This window comes from Cibotium barometz, chromosome 25 (genome assembly GCF_041138505.1).
Source record: "Cibotium barometz isolate CiBa-2024 chromosome 25, ASM4113850v1, whole genome shotgun sequence".
Taxonomy (NCBI): Eukaryota; Viridiplantae; Streptophyta; class Polypodiopsida; order Cyatheales; family Cibotiaceae; genus Cibotium; species Cibotium barometz.
In genome coordinates, this window is record NC_141070.1 from 3,516,869 (window position 1) to 3,533,051 (window position 16,183).

At 43.1% G+C, this 16,183-nt stretch overlaps 1 protein-coding gene across 3 annotated transcripts in view; it reads left to right on the forward strand.

The window, feature by feature from the left end:
* The first annotated feature begins 10,352 nt into the window (after nt 1-10,352).
* The window catches only part of LOC147624152 (ubiquitin-conjugating enzyme E2 22-like), a 41,314-nt gene continuing 35,483 nt past the window's right edge, over nt 10,353-16,183 (forward strand). The window contains exons 1-5 of one of the 3 annotated variants that reach the window (XM_086819076.1): nt 10,353-10,464; nt 10,849-10,890; nt 11,260-11,464; nt 11,598-11,675; nt 11,790-11,902. In XM_086819076.1, the coding sequence (XP_086675202.1) occupies nt 11,305-11,464; nt 11,598-11,675; nt 11,790-11,902 (351 nt within the window). In that variant the 5' untranslated portion in view covers nt 10,353-10,464; nt 10,849-10,890; nt 11,260-11,304. The remainder of the gene's footprint in view (nt 10,465-10,848; nt 10,891-11,259; nt 11,465-11,597; nt 11,676-11,789; nt 11,903-16,183) is intronic. The other 2 variants (XM_086819078.1, XM_086819079.1) reach the window with 2 other exon arrangements.

Here is a 16,183-nt window from a genome sequence, read left to right on the forward strand (position 1 = left end):
TTTGAGATAGAACCCTTTAACCAAAAAAAAAAACTCAAAAAAATCACCAAAAATCTCTTAAGTTTCACTAAATCTCTAATCTACTGGTTAGTGTGATTAGTGAGCTTAAATAGAGCTAAAAATAAAAACAAATTGAGCGTAATTGCTTGCCACTTGGACGAATTAGAACGGCATTAGTGTTTTAAGCACGTGCCTTAACTTAAGTGCATGCCTAAACCACTCCTATTAGGTAATAATTAGTGAGCACTAGCACTAATTAGGTCTCATTTACCTAATTTTTTCTCCTTTGAGTAGGTTAATTCGAGAACTAAGTAGAAGGATTAATTGGGAATGATCACATCATTAGATTAGCCTTAACATTGCTAATCCACCTATCAAATTCCTATCTCAAAACTCCTCACCATTAGGGAGTAATCAGAGAGCAAAGAAGAGGGTGATTAATAGTGGGATTACGAAAGATTAATTTTTAGTTAAGTTAGAGTGTCTCTAGAATAGTTAAAAACCACTAATCTAGAGTTAACCTCTAACTTTAGCCTCTTCCCACCTACTTGTCATTAATGAGGAAATCTTAGTTGTCTCTCGCTCAAAAATTCAAATATTCACCCAACCCAAACTCAAAATCGTGCATCGTACGAATGTACGAATGTAACCAGAAAAAAAAATCCCACTTAGTCACAGATATTCACTCCTAAGCCCACGGCCATGCACTCCTAAGCGTACAGGCATATGCTCCTGAAAAAAAAAACTTAGTCACGGCCATTCACACCTAATCCCATGGCCGTTCACTCCTAAGCCCACGGTCGTTCACTCAAGCGTACGAGCGTACACTCCCAAAGAAAACCCTTTTTTTCAGAAAAAAATTTAAAAATTTATAAATTTATAAATCTTCAGAGGTGCTTAAAGTCTACCTCCCCAACTCACTAGGATGGTTTTTACACACACGAAACACCTAAAAAGACCTTATTTCACCTTAAGAGTGTGTTCACGTGCAAGAAAAAAGAGGGCTAAAACTTCTATTTCGGATCCGCACATGCACCGTTAAAGCTTTTCTGAGCCTCAATGCACACCATGGAAGCTATATGAGAGAGTTGAAGCTTTTTCATAGTAGAACAACTTTGCTTCCTTAGCTAATTCATTCATGCAGGTCCTCTTTTGGGCATGGTTGCATGCCCAAGTGCCCTCATTACTTTAGACAACACCCCAGCCATTCTACATTCACATGTGGCTGCCATGCCAAACATGTTTGGCCGTGAGGGCAAAACAATTTATAAAGAGCCCTCATCTAGTGGTGCACCTCCATGCATGCACCCTAACGTGAATAGACACCCCGAGCACACACACGTGTCCCCTTCTATAACCATGGGCATATTCCCACCCCTACCCACGTACCACCTCTCCTTGATCCCCAAATTGACATTGCGAGCTTAGCACAAGCTTTAGGAAGGGGAGCGGCACAATAATTGCACCCATAAACATCATATACACAACCAATGTGGGTGAAAAATTTCAAACTTATGCCAAAATTCCATGGAGTTGTGGAGACCCCGTATCCCACTTAGAGGTCTTTATCCAAATCTGTCAGGCATTTGAAATTTTTGATAATGCAAAAGGTCTATCTCTTTGGACTCAGCCTTGAAGGCAAGGCGGTGCAATGGTTCCAATCCTTGGACCCTTGGCACAAAGTCACTTTCAAAGCAGTGAGAGAGGCCTTCACTTTCAAAGCAGTGAGAGAGGCCTTCACTTTCGAATTTGCACCATACCGGCCCAAATGGAGCCCTATTATCAAATTGTTCCAACTCGAACAAAAACCAAAGGAAACCTTACATGACTCCATAGCACACATTAAGTATCTCGATTCGCATTGCAAAGAAAGGAAAAAATTGAGTGACAAGCAATTAATGGACCGTTTCCTCTTGTGTTTACACAATCCAAAGCTTCGTGACCATATGTTGGTGAAGGACCCCTCAACCTTTGATCAAGCCTGCAACAAATGGGCAATCTTTCTCGATAACATGCAAGAAAGCCATTCCACCCAAAGCTCATTTGTAACATTACCCTCATCTCCTCCAAGGCACCATGCATTAATGGTGGCACCGCCCCCGACCAACCACACTCACACATAGTGCCTTGACGACCTTCTATAATGCCCATCTTTCCATTCCACCCATTGCCTCTCAAGGTAAACCCCATTAATCGTGGAAAGATCAAAACCTAGTCCATTACTAAGCCCATGAAGCCCATGCACTCCGACACCCCTGAGGCACCCATCACCCATCATCTTCCTTTGCATGTCCCTCACATGGACCCTAAACCCATTGTGCATACCATAGGTGTACCCACAGGGAAACCACCTCTTTAGTGTTTCCTTTGCCATGGACTCCATAAAGTGACTAAATGCCCTCAGAAGAAAAGCTTTCCATTGACACCACAATGCCACGGCTGTGGAATTGACCATTACTTAATGGATTGCCCTTTGCAATCTCACTCCACATTTGAAGGCATGCAATCCCTCGCGTTCAACGAGTATTCAACATGGGAAGATATCCACTATCCCATTGAACGTTGCACATGGATGCAGGCCAAACTTAAGAAGGCCAATAAACCAAAGCAATCCAATGCCTTAGCTACCGAATTTGCCACATCTAAAAAGAAACAACACTCTAAGAACACTGGCAAAGGTGAAGATCAGGTTACCATCAGAAGTGTCTCAACAAAGACCACATCATTCTCTTCTAGGAGTGATGATAGTGCCATAATGTTCCACAAGTAGACCCGAGGAATCGAGCCAAATTGCCGAATAAACTAGCTATGTATCCCAACCCCATCGTGGAGAAGCAATTGGCCGGCGTATCCTAACCCCATTATGGAGAAGCAACGTCTTTAACATGCCCAAGCACTGGTACGAGACTGCCAGGCTCAACTCGAAGACCGGCTCATACACGTGTCCTTTCCGCCACCAATACCCGAGGATACACAATCCCTCATCAAACTATTTACTCGATGTCCGGGACCAGAACCTAAACTTTCACAGCAAGTAGTACGAAAGGAGCCCAAGTTTACTCGATGTCCAGGACCAGAACCTAAACTTTCACAGCAAGTAGTACGAAAGGAGCCCAAGTTTATGCTCGAGGATGAGGAAGATCTGTTTGCCAACATGACGTTGACAAATGAAGATCTTGCCCCACCTAACCCTCCATTGCCTATTCCATAGGAGGCCAAGACCCAAATCCCATGTTCACATCAAAGAACTCGATGTGGACAGTGACACAGGGTCCGATGAAGACTCACAAGGTGCGCATACAAAATTTGCTAAGGTATTTTACCCTCTTATGGCACCCCAGTCTCGACCTCAACACCCATCAAATAAGGGCCAAATTGAACTTCCATATACCATTGCCGGTCCAACCTATGAACTAGGCCCTAAACATGAGGATGCTCCCCATCAACGCGACATTGCCGGCCTATCAACCTTTCTTTCCTCCCAAATCCAAATTCCCATTAGAATCTTGTTAAAAGGGAATCCGGATTTATGGAATGACCTTAGGGATTAGATGAAACAAAAACTACATGCTTTCCTAGAGGAGAGGGATAACTCAGATTCCTCAGATGAATCTGGGTTGGGCCACTACTTTGAAAGGGATGCCACAAACACAACCCTCCCCATTTCCTACGACGGACATGCGATCAAAGCCATCCTAGATGGGGGTGCTGGAATGAGTATCCTCACAAGGACCTATTGGGAAAAATGGGGACAACCACCCCTTGATCCCACCAGATTGAGGATAAGGCTTGCGGACGGGACATCTGCACAACCCCTTGGCCTTGTGAAGGACCTCAAGATTAAAGTCAGTGACATGAACTTCAGACACACATTTGTAGTCATGGGCTTTCATCACAGCAATTATGACAGCATCCTAGGAAGACCCTTCATGAGACTAACACGAATGGTCCATGACTGGGACACCAATCATGTCTACATCCACAAGGGGATCGAACACTCAAAGTGAATTTACATACATGGAAGTCACATCCCATGATGAGAGGTCCCTTTGAGATTTTGTGACCATAGCTAAGGACTAACACTCTCCTTGTTTACGAAGCTTGTTCATCATCAAATCCTTGATGATGCGCAGGAGCCATCCACAGTCGCTTCTATCAATGACGATGAAGCAACCACGACTAGATGAAAATCCTTGATGATGTGCAGGAGCCATCCATAGTCGCTTTTGTCAATGAGATGACGAAGTCGACCCCACGAGTGGATGAAAATACTAGCTACACTTGATGCACTCCCAGATCACAAACTCGGAATGCAATTTATGGTCCCAACTATCCAGTAGCTTCATGACCCCCTATCAGGCCTTTACCTCACTTAACACCCTAAGTGTAAGCGTCACTCTCCCCAACATGAAACGAAAACGCTTTGGGTATGGTTAGATTTCCCCTTTGGCAGAAATATGCAAAGAAAGTGTGACTTGTTGTCTCCCATAGCTACTAGCCCCACAATCTTTTGCCATGGGAAACATGGGTCTCCCTAGGCAAACCATCTCTTCACAATGCTCGTCAAAATTCAACTGCCTAGTGGACAAGGTATACAAAGCCTTGGGTCTTTTACACAAACGGTACATACTATCTCTAATCCATGGGCTTGTAAGTTTTATGTTGTTCCCATAGGTGAGACCAAAGAAGCAGTCATCCTTGGAGGGAGCTAGGTCCAGAACACCCCATGTACAATCAACTCACCTAACAACACAGCTACCCTTGAGCTTCCCAAGGACAAGGTAATGATGATCCTATGGGACAGGGAGTGCACCATCTTCGATTCTCTGAAACCACCAACTGCTTCCACATAGGGTACTCTCTCACCCACAAAACCTGGTAAGTCTTGCACCGCCCCCGAACTATTATCAGAACTAAACCCACCAAGAAAATGGATTGGACTCCTAACTGAGAATGGTCTACAACGGCGGTGGCAAGCCCACATATATCCTATGGTCCACACCAATCTCATATTCTTGGAGGCATGGAAAACTCACACTTACACTTTAAAACACTTACATTTAAATTTCACATGAAATGCGTCTAATGAGTGTTGGGTATTTTATTCGTGCAATATCTGAAATAACCAGTTGGAGTGTAGATTTCATGTCATAGATGAGGGAGCACTTCAAGGCTAGATTATCATTGGAAAAGAGTGGATTGATGCCACTCATCACTACCAAATCAATTGGTGAGAAGAAACGGCCACCATGGAAGTCAACGGCAAAAAAGTCACAATCCTCTTGTGTCCGCCGCAAGAGGAAATCATCCACAGAGCCTCACCCTCAACTAACCTCCACATTCAAGTCCTATCCTTATCATCACTAGCAGTCTCCCCTCTTACCACACCGCGTTCCTCACACCAAAGCTGGTCAAAAGGGCATTGTCGACACCATCCAACATTGCTAATCAAGCCTCGTCATCGACAATCACCCTTAACTCTACACCCTTGACCATCCACACCGCAAGCACCCCCGATCTCTTACCATAATCAATGGTGGGTGCCCAAGAATCTTCTTACAACTCAAGGATTCTATGATGGTTACACAGAACTCTGGATCCCAAAATGGTCATCTCAGAAACACAAGAGTAAAAAGCAAAACAAGCCAACAAAAACCAACCCTAAGCCAAAACTTCAACGTTGGCTAGTCCCCGACCGCCTGCTCAAAGCACAAGGCTACTATGAAGGCAACACTCACCTCTGGCTACCCAGGAATGCAGCATGTGCTCATCCACCACATCAACTCCCCAAGGAGTTGCGAGACAAAAGGCCCAACGATTGAAGGTTAGGCAACCCCAAGCATAGCGAAGCCAACAAGACACAATCAAACACTTGTTTTCAGCATCGACAACCTACTCGGAGCTTAAAGCCCCGTTGACAAACAACCAAGAAGCCTTGTCGACCATGGGCCCTTATCACTTAGCAATGCATCTCTTAGAAGCCCAAGGCTTCAATGATGGAAAATCCATCATTTAGATCCCACAGAATAACCCTCAAAATTTGGCCCAAACCACACAAACCAAGCCAGTACCTGTCTAATTGGATGCAGATGGTTTGGCGACCAATAAGGAAGCAAGTCCCCTCTTCATGAACTAAATTCTACAGACTTGCCCACACACCAACCTTAATTCAACTAGTCCTTTCAACCAAAAGAGCATCGTCCAGGAAGCCCCACCCCGCCCCTTCGACTTCATCACCAAACCAAGGGGCCGTGCCACAAATGTCCGAGCTTATAGACAACCTCAAGGGTAAGCTCACAAATCTTGCCAAATGGGCTTATCAATACAAAACCTTCTTTTGGGGTGCTGACCAATAAACACAGGTAAGTCCTCCCCCACAAGGAGGATAAAAAAAGAGAGAGTATCTAGGTGATTAAGACCATGGGCACACCTTTTTCCCTTACCCATGCACAACACTTACAATTGTCACTCGGCTCTGTCATATGTGCACACACCTACAATTGTCACTCGGCTCTGTCATATGTGCACACACCTGTAATTGTCACTGGGCTTTGTCATATGTGCACACACCGCACAAAGCTTCATCATCTTGACAGCCATCAAGGTACGTCTCTGGATGGCGGGACCATGGAGGGTGCAAGCCTGGTCAATGGTATGACCCATCACTTGGAACTTCTTAATCACCCCTGCCAAATAATCCAAAGTAGGTTCTACTTCCATACTCAAAAGCTGCTACCCCTATGGATCCTCACCCTCAACTACCACTCTCATCAACACAAGATCCCAGTCCCATGTGCTACAACGACAGAAGAAGCCAAACCACTAAAAAAGAAAGAGAGAAAACCGACCCCTAATCAATCAACACCCCACAAGAGCCAAGATACCCAATAAGGTGTCTTTATGAAGATGCTATAGCTACATGTGCATCACCATCGAAATATAACATCTTGGAGCACAAGCAGTTTTCACGCGAGTTACCTCCTTGTCTCTCAAAATTCCCCCCTTGCCACTTGCTTACTAACACCATTGTTTTACTAACCCCTCATTAACACCACCACCTACCACGTAGATATTGGTCATTAAGTATTCCGTGCTAGTCTACTTATTCAATTACTTTGACTCCTCTCATGAGGATGTTAAAGCTGCAAAGGCAACAAAAAAGAAAAACAACAATTGGGCCCATACAAGAAAGCAAATTCATAAGAGCCCATACGATTAGATGGATACTTAATCGCTAGTACTTTCTTTCCATCTTACTAACCCCCCCACCCCCTCTCATTTTCGGAGAGACAAGAGAACCAATCAAGTCCAACACTTCACAGCGTGCCTCGACACCCTCTTATCGATCACGAGGATGCGATCGAGTTTAGGAAGAGGAATATGTTAACCACATATTGGTTAATACATTCTTATGACAACCATGTTTGCACACTTATGTAATGGACGCTCACAATATATTACAAATCCCGTCATTTGATGAGGGAAACGACCTAAAGACGCTCCCAAGTTTGGAGCTTCGAAGGATAGACAAGAGGATCTCGGTGAGTTGGCTAAACCCTAAAGAAAAGCCTTGTAACTATGTTCACTTACTCCCGGGCGGCAGCCTAGTGGGAAAAGGCTTGGAACTATAAAACCAATTTCTCTTATTTGTAACTCATTCTCCCATTTATGCAATAGAAGTGGAGTGTTCTCTCTCCCTCTCTCTTGCAACTCTAATCTAGCATGTGTGATGTGCTTAGGATTAGGGTTTGGAAGTGACTAGTGCTAATTGTTCGTTCCCTCTTGCTTAAGTGACTAGGTTATCACCGCGATCGTCTTCCCATGGAGATCCCACATGATATTCACGAGAGAGGTTGCATCATCTCGTGAACATCATCCGCTCACAATATATTACAAATCCCACAGCAAATACCCTTTTTGGAGGCGTGGGAGGATCATGGTGAGATGAGCGGCTACGGTTGAGCTCTTGAGCATAGCTTGAGTTTGGTGGATCAGCAACTTCCCATGACACATTAGGGTAAGCTTAACAATGTGAAGAAGTACATGAAGTTGGTGGGGAGTTAGATCTTCCTATGTAATACACGGCCTGACATTAGCTTTGCAGTTGTGTCCTTAGCAATTTGATCTAGGTAGTTACATGGTCAGCCTCATCTTCAATGGCATACCACCTTCCTTTCCATTTGATCGAGGGGATTATGCGACTTTTACATCGATATTGCGCGACTCATGTTTTTTGACATCCATTTGCCTCGGGCAGTTATAGTTGATTTTTAGCTTTTGTATATAGCCTCTTGCCTATGTTATTTGTGCATGACCACCTTTTGATTTCGAGAAAGAAATCATTGTAGGAGGGGATGGTTTGTAACAAAGTGATTTTAGGATGCACATGCACATAGGGCATGGCCTAGGCACATGGGGGCTTAGGGTACATTTAGGCATATGGGTCAGGGCTCATGTGGCCTTCTATAGTCCGGTCATAATCAAGCCAATTGGCAATGATGTGAAAAGCCTAAAACATATACAAAAAGGAGCTCTCTATCTCCTGCAACCTATGTAGATTTGGGGGAATTCTCCACCTTGACTCAATATGGTTCTCCTTCATCTTGAATAACTATATTCCCAGAGAGGTGCAAGTCCATGCCCATAAGCTTTCCAAAAAGGGTATTAAATGCTGGATGGAAAAGCAAAGATGACTCCAAGAGGGGGGAATTAAAAGATTTCAGATTGAATAAAAGGGATGTTAACTGATTCAGAGCCGGATCAACTTGTGGGACATGGACACCATCTCGATGTTGCAGAACCAGGGGCATTTTCTGATTAAATCTTCCAGGGGCATTTTCTGATTAAATCTTTCTCGTGGAAAAATTAGCACAACTTGGTCCCCATCCCCCGTACTCTATATTGCAAATTGAATGATTGATGGCACATATTGTGGGATCACAGACAATGGAGCTATAACTTCTCTAAAATTTGGTCTCCAATCATTTTGCTAAAGGAATCATGTCTCCTGTTGTTGTTAATTATGCATAAAGCCATGTGGACCAACATAAGAGATCTAAAAATAGGCATTAAAAGCGGTATGTGGGGGGCCAAATGCAATAAGGAAGTGGAATCTCTAGCACTCCTATTCATAACATGCCGGAGTAACAGGGAGAGTGTTTATGCCCTGTGCTAAATAGGGAGCTCACTTGGAAGGAGTTGTTATTAGGAGTGCTAGTGGTGGGTTGTTCCACGGCAATGTGGAACATCATCAGAGTTGAGTACCTATATGGACTGTGTGGCTAGGCATGAATGAGTGGATTTTTAACAAAATAAAAAATTAACATGTTGGATATATACATGTTGAGAGTCAGGACAAAGTTGTTGGGAAGAGATTTTGTTGTTGGCAACACTTTGGGTGATACATATTGCTAACTGTGGCTCACTTGCAAAAGCACATGAAGTGCTACTAGGTCGAGATGTCGTCTTAAGGAAGTTGTGTCATGGAATAAATACATTGACCATGGGTGTAGTGAAGAAGCACTGAACTATTTTGAATGGATGCAACTTGAGGGTGTCGCTTTGGACATTGTCATGGAATGGATACATTGACCATGGGTGTGGTGAAGAAGCACTGAACTATTTTGAATGGATGCAACTTGAGGGTGTCGATTTGGACATTGTCACCCATGTTTGCAACTCGAAAGCTTCTAGACACAAGAGCTGAGAAATACATGGCGAGTTTGCTAGAAAAGGTATGTTCGGAATCGAAATAGGCAAGGTGTTTAGTTGATACATATGCTAAATTTGGCTTGCTTGCAAAGGCACAAGAGTCTTGTGGATCGTTTTTAGGAGTGGATGCTATGCTTGTGGCTGTGGTGTTGAGACTAGGCCTTCAATCAAATTTATACATGTACATAAATACACACACCTATGCTTGGGTTGACGGGCTAGTTGCACACAAAACTTGCAAACATGAGGACCTTCATGTTGACAACATATTAGGTCATTTGACAAACACCACCTCTGTCAAATTCAATTCATATACTTTAAACTATTACAATTTATGTTCAATCAAAACAAATTTTAAGATTATTAGTATTTATGTTCAATTCTTTGAATGAATGTGAAATATCTCTTTTTTCGTTCTAAGTAAGCATTTTTAATTGTAAATGAAAAAAATGCATGAATACAATTTGTAATTTTGTTGTATCTCATTTGACAATTTAAGAGCATTTTTTGTTTCAAATTTACCCTATTTATTTTCAAAAATTGACATTTTGTTGCTCTCTGTCTCTCTCTCTCTATCTCTCTCTTCTTGTGCTACGTTTTGGTAGGTACGACCGTTCATTTGAATTGTATAATAGTTTTCACTATGCTTTTTCTTTTAAGGCCATCACGTTTCCCCCTGGTCACTTTCCAGAGCCCTTCTCGCCATAGCCAACCCCTTTCTCCACAGAATTCTCCCGTGCTTTGATCTCCCGGGTACGCTTTGATCCTTCATGTTTAATCACGGCCTAAATTTAGTCTTTATTTTTTCAAAGTTAACTATCTTGTAGGAAAGAAAACCCGGTTTATGTTGATTTATAACTTTTACATCTGGTCGTTTATTTGCATTTTTATTGTTTTGTCTTGGGGAATTTTTCAGCTTTGCTTGTTGACCCAATCATGGTCTTTACGAAGCTGCTTATTGAGTCGCCATTAAGCCCTAATATCTGGGGTTAAATTTAAATATTTTTTTGAAGGCTGTGCTGATTGATACTTAATTACCTTTAGCTTACGTGGGATATTTTTAAATGCAATTTCTTTTTGAGTAAGGGTTTCAATTGGGGGCAATCTCAATATAAGTTTTATCTTTTTCTATTGCAGTTATCATTATTAAGCTGAGACAGAATTCAAGATCTGAGCATGGTATGCCATTTTTTTCTCAGACTAAAAATTAAATAAATTCATGTGCACGTGCCAGAATATATTTCCAAGGATGCATGCAAAGTCCAACATTATTTGGTAATTTTACTGTATTTTTCCACCAAAATCTTTTTGTTCTTTGCTTTTTATAAATGTAAACATAAGTATAAAACTTTGAATAAACACACAAACAAACAAGCATAAAGCAAGGATTGGGAATTATAAGTAAATAAACAAATAAATAATTGAAATAATTATATTATTAACAATGTAGCCTTACTCCGAGAGCTGCCAGCCATGAAGGAAGCACCCCTCTATGTTGTGTTTTCTTTTAATGCTGTAGCAGTGTTTTGTACTTTGTCGTCAAGGCAGGTCTCTTTTTAACTATAGAGGGATTACTTTTTGGGAAAAAAAAGTATGGAGCTTACTCAGGCTTCAAATGAAAATCTGCCGCCAAAAGTGATAAAGGAGCTTGCAAGAGAGCTGAGAAGTTTCGAGGAGAGTCCGCTCGAAGACATACAAGTATTTGTCAATGATGACAACTTTTCCAACATCCATGCCGATATTGATGGGCCATGTATGTTTACTTGGCTTTTATTCCTTCCATGCACATTTTGTCTAGTTGGTATGCTGTCAAATATATTAACAGCCTGTGGAAATAAATCAAGTTTATGCTTTGGAGGGTAACACTGATTTTTGTGTGTATGAAGCTGGGACTCCCTATGAAGGAGGCATTTTTAGAGTGAAGCTGATTTTGAGCCAAGGCTTCCCACAGATGCCTCCAAAAGGTATTTAGTGGATTTGCGTGAACGTGATGTGCGGTGATGTCTTTGTTGGTGCATTCGATTTGTCTTATCATGATTGAATGCCTCGTCACACTTGCTCTCTTTGCTTTTGTACAGGGTACTTTTTGACCAGGATATTTCACCCAAACATTTCTAAAAATGGTGAAATTTGTGTTAACACTCTGAAGAAAGACTGGAAACCAACTTTGGGTTTGCGGCATGTTCTTCTTGTATGTTTTCCAAAATCTGGTCTCTACAGTTGGTGATTCTGGCGTGAATTTGTGTTTACAATCAAGTTTGCACCTCACGTAATATGGAGTGCAGTATAGGACATTTTACACCTCACTGTAGGTACAATATTTTACAACATGTTCCATGCCTGTACTTCATAATTTATATACTTCATAATTTCTTGCTGAATCTTTGATTAATCGATTGGTTTTGAGATGTAAAATGTAGCCGATTTCCCTAGTATAGGAGATATAACTATGCATGTGTAGAAGCTTATAGGAAGAAAGGTAGCACGTTTCAACATCCACCAGGACATAGGGGTTCATATACTGTACACAGTATAGTTAACCTCCTTAACCAATACGGTATGCAGTCTAGGCAAGGAATCTACATCAATGACTGAAAAGCAAGAGAGTTTTACATGCTATGCAGGTTTTGGAGCTTAGTTAGCAGTGTGTGTGTGTGTGTGTGTGTGTGAGAGAGAGAGAGAGAGAGAGAGAGAGAGAGAGAGAGAGATGTATGAATTGACATTTTTGTCCAAGAATGGCCCATGAGGCCAAGTGTAGTACAATGTTGATGAATTGTTGGAGTGGGATGCACCCGTGCTCCAAGTTAAGCAAGAGGGGATGTCATGTGCACTCTCCCGAGTGTGACGTGGATATGCTTCTATCCATTGGCCACCTTAGAGGTCGAGTACGTGGCTGGATTTATGTGTTTGTAAGGGCTATTGTGCTAGATCATTGTAATATTGTGGAGGCGCCCAATGAGCAGTCAAGTGTGGATAGAGTTATTGGGTTATTGTGTGAACACACATAATTGGACATTATTATTAGGGTTGGTAGCCAACTCACCAACATTAGTCACTATAAATAGGAGTCTAGGCCGTAGCCATATTCATTCATTGATCAGTCAGTCATCATTGAGTCATTGAGAGCTCATGACAGTGCTACAATTGAGTATCTCTATTGAGCATTTACATACTTCATGTTCGTAATACATGGTAGATTAGGTCATCTCTCTGTACTCTATATTGAGCATGAAGTAGTTTGTGCATGGGTTTAAGTCTTTGATTAGGTGCTAATCGCAATCAATCAATTCATAAACATGCTTTCGCAAGCACTCATGTTAAAGGATTTTGTGGTGTTTACCACTTGGTCAATGTGTAGATGCCATAATCTCTTTGTGTTTGCGAATCTCAGGTAAAAGAAGGGCTTCACATTTTGGGTCATCATAATCAATGACCTTAGGCAAGGGGCCAAATCCTTCCCTGAACAAGCAATGCACCCTCGGATCTCATAGTAAGCTATAGGCAGTGACAAAGGGGATGCTCCTTTGTCTCCACCTCTTGTGAGTCACATACTGACTCTCCAATCTTGCAATCGTCTGTAGCAAGACACTTGCCTTTGTCTTCTACTGAAGTAGAGTGTTGGGGTCTTGGACTTTGATGCCTTTGTGGATGCATATGGAAGCTTTGCTGGAATTGTTCTTGAGTTGGGATCATATCACTGAAGTGAGAAAAAGCTAGGCCTATTTATAGGGGCCCCTTCTGATGGTTAGCTTGCTCAACGGGCCTGTTTGGTTTACATGGTGGTTACGGGTTGTAGGTTGCTGTGCAGAGAATGAGGAACAAATATGAGAGAGAGAGAGAGAGAGAGAGAGAGAGAGAGAGAGAGAGAGAGAAATGAAATGATATATTAACGTCTCTAAGAGGCCATAGTGGCCTATGAGACCCAAAACTGAGAGTACATCTGAAGTTGGTGTCTCATCAAAGAGAACAACTAAATGGGACTAAAAAGTACAATAAACTGATTGTCCTACAGTTATGAACAGAACTGTAAGACTCTGAGATGATACTGAGTAGAAAATACTGAAAAATGTATATCAGGTAGATCCATGTATGCTGGTCAGTTGAAGTGTTGCCCTCTCCTTAGATCAAGTATCTCCGCCATGGGGCTGTCTAGAATGGAGAGGTCGTAGAAGCGAGGTAGGCGCCTCCGATGCCGAGCAATAATGGCTCTGATCTGGCGATGGTGAGGATGCCGTGGTCGGGATCCTGGTGGGCGTGGCTGACAAGTACGACATAAGATAACTGCTCTATTAGTGGTGACTCCCTGGGAGCGTGGTCGGTGCCTTGATGGCCCAATGGAGGAGGTTTCAGGAGGTGTGTGGGCTGGGTTGCTGGTGCTGGTGCCGAAGAAATCTGTCAGGGTCCTCTGTCTAGGTACATCATGGCTCGACCTCATGTCTGCCAAGAGGGTCTCTTTGTGTCTCCTGAGCTCAAGTAGAAACAATCCCAGGCATCTCTGATCCTCAAACTCCATGACCCTGCGTAACGGCCCAAAACCCTCTCGGAAGAGGCAGTGATATCTCCCTCGGATCTCATAATAGACTGTACATCGGCAAATGTAGTGTTCCTCTGTCTCTACCTCCTGGTAGCATAGCTGACAAATGCGGTTTTTCAAGATCTGATGCACATATCGCCCTGTCTCAATCCGCAGCTGGTGTGATGAGGTCCGGATTTGTCCAATGGCACAACGTATCCCATGTGATAGGTGTACATCCATGCACGTCGGGCGGGTGATAAAATCATCCGGTGAGAGGTGTAGAAAATGGCTCTTGTAATGAGCCATTTTCGTGCCCAAGGGCTCAAGGGGGCTAGTCCATGTCCTCTCTGTGTCCACTCTGATGATATCCATCTTGATGATGCGGTTTTGCTCTGAGCGGGTGAGATCCAAAAATGGACAATCCAGACTGTACTAAAAGGGTGGTAGTGCCTCTATCCGCAAACCATGTAGGTCAAACCACGATCTCATCTTAGCGTACCAACAATGAGTATCTCCATCCTTTGCCAACTGTATGGATGAGGTCAATGCCAATCGGGAGTACCTCTGCTGAGGGAGCTCCCATAGCCGGTGTAAAAAGGTAACTGCCTGGAATAGGGCCTCGGTTACTACTGGTGGGGCACCCAACTCAGCCCGAACAATCTCATGTGGTACTGATGACTTGCTCCGAATCATGCGGGCAATCATCATAATTAGTGGTCTCTCCATTTGCCTCCATCCCTCATCTGTCCCTCTCTGAGATCTGTGATGTATACTGGGTCCCCAAATTGGAGCTCCGTACAGGAGGGTCGGTGTGACAAGCGTATCAAATAGCCACAATTTGGTGTGTGGCTCCTAAAACTGTATGTGTGCACACTGCCTCTCAAGTGTCCCCAAGGCTGCATGCCCTCGAGCTAATCTAGCTACTGCTGGCCCCTTCAGGGAGAAACGCGGTCCTGTGAAAGTAACTCCCAAGTAGACATATGACGACGTACTCTACCGGTTCCCCTCGAAAAGTGAACTGAGGCTCTGATCTCGTCACCCATGCCTGTGTGGTGTTAAACACCATAACCTTGGTTTTCCCAAGGTTCACTGTCAGATCTCTATCCGCACAGAAAGCCTGTAATGCATCCAGGTGTCTCTGTAATCCCTCCGGAGAGTGAGATTAGAACAATATCATCAGCATATAACAAGATGGGTATGCCAGGCATGCCCCTGGGCCTCCCAATCTGTCTACATAATCAGAGACCGCGTCAATGTGCAGTCCAAAGAGGGTGGGCGATAGCGGGCATCCCTGCTTCACCCCTATCGTGCTGGTCACCCTATCAGATAGTCCGCTTGGAGCTCGGACTCTACCTGTCACACAGACTCATACAAAGCATATATCCCCCACTGCACTAGAATTTGGTATGCTAGGGACTTGATGTCTGTGCTCAGATCCAGTGGACGTTCTACATCGGCGTGTATGGTCAATCGGTCTTCTATTTTCTCGGCTTGGTGTTTGCATGTGTAAGCATGGAAACCAGTGGAGAGTATTATGCGTTTGGAGCGAATGATTGCTCCTTGGAGATAGATTCGACTTGGAGTGCGGATAGAGAGACATGATTATGATATCTGGACTTATGGGATTGTTTTGTCTTGCCCATTTACTTGGGACATGATAATGATATCTAGACGTATGGGATTGTTTTGTCTTGCCCATTTACTTGGCACATGATTATGAGATCTGGACTTATGGGACTGTTTTGTCTTGCCCATTTACTTGGCACATGATTATGAGATCTGGACTTATGGGATTGTTTTGTCTCGTCCATTTACTTGGGACATGATTATGATATCTGGACTTATGAGATTGATTTGTCTCACCCATTTGCACGATTATGATACCTGGACTTATGGGATTGATTTGTCTCGTCCATTTTCTTGGAATATAATTATGATATCAGGACTTATGGTATT